The 6,084-nt window shown below is 36.3% G+C and overlaps 1 protein-coding gene across 2 annotated transcripts in view; it reads left to right on the top strand.

The window, feature by feature from the left end:
- LOC107666099 (vesicle-associated membrane protein-associated protein B-like) overlaps window positions 1-6,084 on the top strand; it is a 25,987-nt gene that overhangs the window by 15,603 nt on the left and 4,300 nt on the right. For both annotated transcript variants that reach the window (XM_016457239.1, XM_016457238.1), the window contains exons 3-5: window positions 3,719-3,822; window positions 5,050-5,130; window positions 5,317-5,493. In XM_016457239.1, coding sequence (XP_016312725.1) covers window positions 3,719-3,822; window positions 5,050-5,130; window positions 5,317-5,493 — 362 coding nt within the window. The remainder of the gene's footprint in view (window positions 1-3,718; window positions 3,823-5,049; window positions 5,131-5,316; window positions 5,494-6,084) is intronic.

Genomic DNA, 6,084 nt, shown 5'->3' with positions numbered 1-6,084 from the left:
GCCTTCCAAAAGAGGACACGACTAGAAATCAGTGGTTAAGTTGTATTTACAACACTGTTCCAGAATAGTTCAAACCAAATATTCAGATGTGTGCAACGCATTTTACGGAGGATGAGGACTGTTTCCTGGGAGAGTAGCCTACAGTGCCGGTATTCCGGTGAATTCAGTTAACCTGTTTCCCCTTCAGCGCGTATTGCTGACCCTATACAGTCTATGATGTGGACACATAATGCTGACTCACAGCCTGTAAGTATGTTTTCATATTTAAAGGATTTGCCACTGATGATTGAAACGCGAGTTTTGAGCCGTGTAGAGTAGGGATGCGCCGATCCGATATTCATATCGGGTATCGGCTCCGATAGTGCCTTTTTTCTCGGATCGGGTATCGGTCAGAGAGAGCCGATCCAAATCCGAGAGCCATACGATAGCTTAATGTGAGCTACATATGAATATTTAAGTCCTTACATTAAAGTTCACACAAACTCTTTCCTCTGCTGTGGCTGTCAGTCATTCGTTCAGCCTTTAAACCCACGCATAAACACATTTCATTACACCAAATACACAAAATAATGTTCTTTTTTAGCAACGTCATATGACCCCTTTAATACATTTCTCTGACTCAGAACCTTTGCTTTGGAACTTAGTAAGTTAAGTGCGTTTTTCCAAACCGTTAGTGTTGTCTGGATTTCCTCACATTTTCTCCCTCTCTCCATTAAGGCTTCACAGTTTTTGCCAAGGGGATTCCGAGGTCATGTTTCATAATTAATGGAGTTGTTCGCTTTTTATCTCCAGGGATCCAGTTAATTACGCAGAGGAATGATTGTCTGCAGTCAGGTGTTTTGTTGTACTTTTTATTTGAGATGACCGAGGCCGTCGCTTGAATTCACATGGTCCAGGGAAGATTTTATGCAGTTGTCCTGCCCCCAGACAACGGACCCAAAGATGACCGCTCAAGCAGTGACCACACAAGCTCAGTGTGATTAGAAATAGTTCTCTTCTAAGAATTCAAGAAAGAACAGCATGTGCAGACAACTCATAAAATTAGTGTAAAAGACAGAGATTGTGCCAAACGTGGTTGCTTTCAAAACACAAAAAAAGAGATTTAGAAAGACCTTTCTGTACATGAACAGTCCTCATCTTTCTACATTGCGCAGAGATTCCTAATAAACAGTGTGCATACCTGAGAGCATAAATGAGTTATTATTTGTAATGTTAATCAGGTTAATCACATTAAATGGCCAAACATAATCAGATTAATTCCAGACTGCATTGGTTGTTTTTTTAAATCTTTTTTCTTTCTTGTAATTTTTCAACCAACTTCAGGCTAACATTTTCCATATTTTGCCAATTTAAGCATCACATAAAGATGTTCTTTGTTAAAGAAAGAATGATCTCCTCCTTTAATAATCATTAAATCACTGCCTTGCTCTGGTTGGATTGTGTCAGTAGTGAACTACCAGAAAGAACTGTCAATCACAGTCAGCATGGAGCCGCCCATCTTATTGTTCAGAACAAGAACACTTCATTCTTAGACTATACAGTCTTTGTTTAGACAGGCAGCAAAAATTAGATTTTTTTTTTTTTATTTTTTGGGTGTGTCCGACTCAAATATGTTCAGTTATTTGTAGTCTGAACGTTTATTTTCATTTGGATTGTGATGTGCATATTACGCCATATACACTACAGTTCAAAAGTTTGGACTTGGTACAATTTTTTAAATGTTTTTGAAAGAAGTCTCTTATGCGCACCAAGGCTGCATTTATTGGATCCGAAATACAGTAAAAAGAGTAATATTGTGCCATATACACTACAGTTCAAAAGTTTGGACTTGGTACAATTTTTTAAATGTTTTTGAAAGAAGTCTCTTATGCGCAGCAAGGCTGCATTTATTGGATCCGAAATACAGTAAAAAGAGTAATATTGTGAAAAATATCATTACTGTTTAAAATGAATATTTTCTATTTGAATACATTTAAAATATAATTTATTCCTGTGATGCAAAGCTGAATTTTCAGCATCATAATTCTACATGATCCTTTAGAAATCATTCTATTATGCTCATTTGTTTGCTTAAGAAACATTTCTTATTATTTTCAATGTTACATTTTTTTCAGAAACTGATCCATTTTTTTAGGATTCTTTGATGAATTCAAAGTTCAAAAGAACAGCCTTTGTTTGAAATAGAAATATTTTGTAACATTATAAATATCTTTACTGTCACTTTTGATCAATGAAATGTGTCCTTGCTGAATAAAAGTGTTCATTTACAAACTTTTGAACAGGAGATATATCAGATAAGGACTGACAACAATTTTGGTGAAATCAACAGATCACAGATTTCATCGCTTACAAAATGACAGTGTGAACAGTCGGTCCTAAACATTGACTTTGGAGAAAAAAGAAAAAAAATGATTTATATGCAGTGTGAACAAAGCCTGTATGTTCATATAATAATATAACTTTGCTACCATCAACGACAAATCATAGCTTGAACTTGGAACAGGCTTCTTTGGTCAAGAATAGCAACAGTTACGTGTGAGAAATCTGAATATTTGCTCAGTGCAAATTTTTTTTTCTCAGAAATATTAATGATGTGAGCTGTACAAATAAAGCCATGTCAAGACTCATTTAAACCCTCTTCCTCTGTAGATTCGTGTAAAAATACCCCCTTGGTGCTGATGGTGAAACACCGTTCTTTCTTTCTTGCTGTCGGGAAGATTGGGACTGACAAAACAGGACATTCCCAATCTGTCTCAGCCGTCTGTTTTCAGTTTGCAATATCGACGGTGCTTGATTGCCATAATGGCACACAAAACCAGAGTGAGGTTTTTAACTCGCGGGGGAGTTGGCGTGCACCTTCTGTGAGCTCGGCAGTAGTAGCCACATCTGAAAGAGCCTTTGAAATTAAGAGATCATTTGTTTTTAATGAAACTCAGCAGTAGTTTTCCAAAATCACGCACACATTCACCCCTAATGTTAAAAAAAGACCCTTTTGAATCCGAATTGTGTCTTTTTAAAAGGGCGATGGGGGTGAAATCGGCCTTCAGTACCGATCTCAACCGTGCCAGAGCCCTCGCACGCCAGGCATAAGAAAGTGATCATTGTAAATCATGGTAACAGCTCTAAATTAGCTTTTGCTCATTGGAATGACATCAAGTAACATGGCCTTCTTTTGGATGGTGCTGATGGGGTTGTAGACGTGAACTTCCTCACACCAACACCTGGTTTGAGTTAAAGGCTGAATGTGTTATTATTAACGTGAAAAACACTGTTTAGGAGCTGTCAGAAAAATTCGCCTTCTGGGGTCACTGAAGTTTTATCAGCAACATTTGTAGTGGGATTATATGCAATGAATAGCTAAATCTTTTTGTTACAGAGTAATGTGATTCAAAGTAATGCTCTACACCGTAATGATAAGTATTTTATCACATTTGGACTGTTGCGATGCCTTTGTCTCATACTAATGCTAATAGAATGCGGTTTTACGGTGTTCTTATTCCTTAAAATACAGAAATTATGTTGGAGCCTTGGCCTAGCGTTTGGTGCTCATGTAGGCAGCACAGGTTCGAATCTGGCCCAGAACATTTCCCAAACTGGTTCCTTCTCCTTCTCCTTCCTCTCCTGTTCTCTTTTGTCTGTCCTGCCAATAAAAATCTGGACAATGCTAAATTCATTGTTCAGTATGTATTTATGTTCTTGTGTTTGTTTGTTTCTTCAGTGATGCTGCAACCTTTCGATTATGATCCGAATGAGAAAAGCAAACACAAGTTTATGGTACAGTCTCTGCTGGCCCCGTCTGACATGACCGACACTGAGGGAGTGGTGAGTACTGATCCATGCCACCTGCTTTCTCAAGGTTTATTCTCGTTCACTTGTTCAGAAGCATTTCCTTTTGGTTGCATATGCTCCTTTTTTAGTAACACTGTGAAGCTTGTATATGTAAGGTATTAAAAAATCATTGTTGATGTGCTAAAAGCTGATGTCTTACCTAAATGTATTTTAGAATTTAATTAATAAATATATAAATATATTATTTATATACCTCAATAGTATTTATTAATATTTAAAATGAACTTTTATTTTTGTTTACATTTTAATGTTAGTAGTTTTAGTAATGTTATGTGATTATATCATTTCTATTAGTTTTCTTTTTGTATTTCTATTCAGCTTAAATTTATTTTCATTTCAGTTTTAATAAAATTAGTACTTCAGCTTGAACTTATTTTATTTCAGTTAGTTTCCAAGACAACATTTCAAATTTTTTTATTTATGGTTTAAGTTTACATTTTTTCAGCTAAAACTTGTATAACAGCACTGGTCATAAAATAGTATTTTGCATTTTTTTAGTGTTTCAATATATAAGCTTCATAGAGAGTGTGCTGCAGTGCCAGAGAGCAATAATATTATGATAACCTCCAGAATAGAGCAACAACATGGTGCGAGTTTTCTGTTCAAGTAATACAAACAGATGTCATATAACTCCAACGGTGTTTGACGGGGCCCAAGAGTACGATCCAAATCTCATGTTCATAACTCTTTTGAAGCTTTCTGAATGATGCCCCAAATAGAGCATACTGAAAATGTGTGTGCATGTGCAGATGTAACGATAAATAGGTTATGAAAACGTCAGGAATGGAGAAGCAGAAAGAAAATGTAGAGCAGAGATCTGGCTACGTATTCGCTGTCCTGAGCTATTTCCACTATTCCTGTTGATGGCTCTAAAGCTCAGCTCCAAAACCGAGCGAACTGCCTCACCGGCTGCGGTGTATTCTAAGATATAACTATGATGACTGATTTGAAACTCTCTCAATGGGCAATTTAATACAACTAACATCCACAATTGGCATCAGTTTGCTTTTGATATTTTCTATTTTCTATCAATATGCTGTAGTACTTTTATTAACTACATTTCTTTCGGGAAATCTTCCCTGGCCTTCATGTCGGGAATGGGCCTAAAAATGCTGTGTGTGTACGCAGGTCGCTAGGGTTTGTAAACAGCTCATGAGGTGTTTATTTGGTATTTACATATGTTGTTCTTCTCTCATGCAGTGGAAGGACGCCAAGCCCGAGGATCTGATGGACTCCAAGCTGAGATGTGTCTTTGAGATGCCTGCTGAAAATGAGAAAACAGTGAGTGGATGGGTTTTCATGTTCTTCCTCATGTTAGCGCTGAGCACTAGGCAGTTTATGAAATGACAAAGACAGCAAGCATGACGCCCCGTCCTAAAACTAATAAGCAAAACAGATTCTTAGCTCTTTTATGGATGCATTTGCTCATGAGTCTCTATGTGTGTGTGAACCTGATTGTGGCCACAGCATGAAATGGAAAGCAATAAGATATCCTCCAGTCTCTTAAAGTCGGAATCATCCACATTGTCTATGAAGTCCATGGCCTCCAGTCTGGATGATGGAGAGGTGAAGAAGATCATGGAGGAATGTAAAAGACTGCAGACGGAGGTACAGCGGCTACGAGAGGAGAACAAACAGATCAGGGTGAGTACTGTTTGCTAATTGCATTCTTACAAATGTCATAAAATATCGTCAAACATATTTTCTTTGAAACTCAAAATTCAAATATACTTAATGTATTTGTCAATTCTCAGAGTAATATTACATTATATACACTACAGTTTAGAGGTTTGGGGTTGGTAACAGTTTTTAATGTTTCTGAAAGAAGTCTCTTAATGCTCACAGAGGCTGCATTTATTTGATCAAACATACAGGAATATTGTGAAATGTTATTAGAATTTTTATTTTTTTTTTTCTAGTTCAATAGAACAGCATTTATTTGGAACAGAAATCTGTTGTAACATTATACATGTCTTTCCTGACATTTCCTGAGATCAGTTCAGTGAATCCTTGCTAAATAAAAGTATATTTTATATGGTAGTGTATTTGATTTTTTTTTTTTTTTTATGTAATTTATTCCTGTGATGCAAAGCTGAATTTTCAGCATTATTACTCTGGTCTTCAGAATGATACTTCAGACATTTTAATTCAGAAACTTGTAAACTTAATTTGGAAGAAACGTTTTATTTTTATAAGTGTTTAAAACAGTTGTGTTGCTCAATATTTTTGTGGAAG

This window comes from Sinocyclocheilus anshuiensis, unplaced genomic scaffold, assembly GCF_001515605.1.
Source record: "Sinocyclocheilus anshuiensis isolate Anshui unplaced genomic scaffold, SAMN03320099.WGS_v1.1 scaffold447, whole genome shotgun sequence".
In the NCBI taxonomy this organism is placed as follows: domain Eukaryota; kingdom Metazoa; phylum Chordata; class Actinopteri; order Cypriniformes; family Cyprinidae; genus Sinocyclocheilus; species Sinocyclocheilus anshuiensis.
The sequence above is the reverse complement of the archived record's forward strand: the minus strand, read 5'-3'. Positions and strand labels throughout refer to the sequence as shown.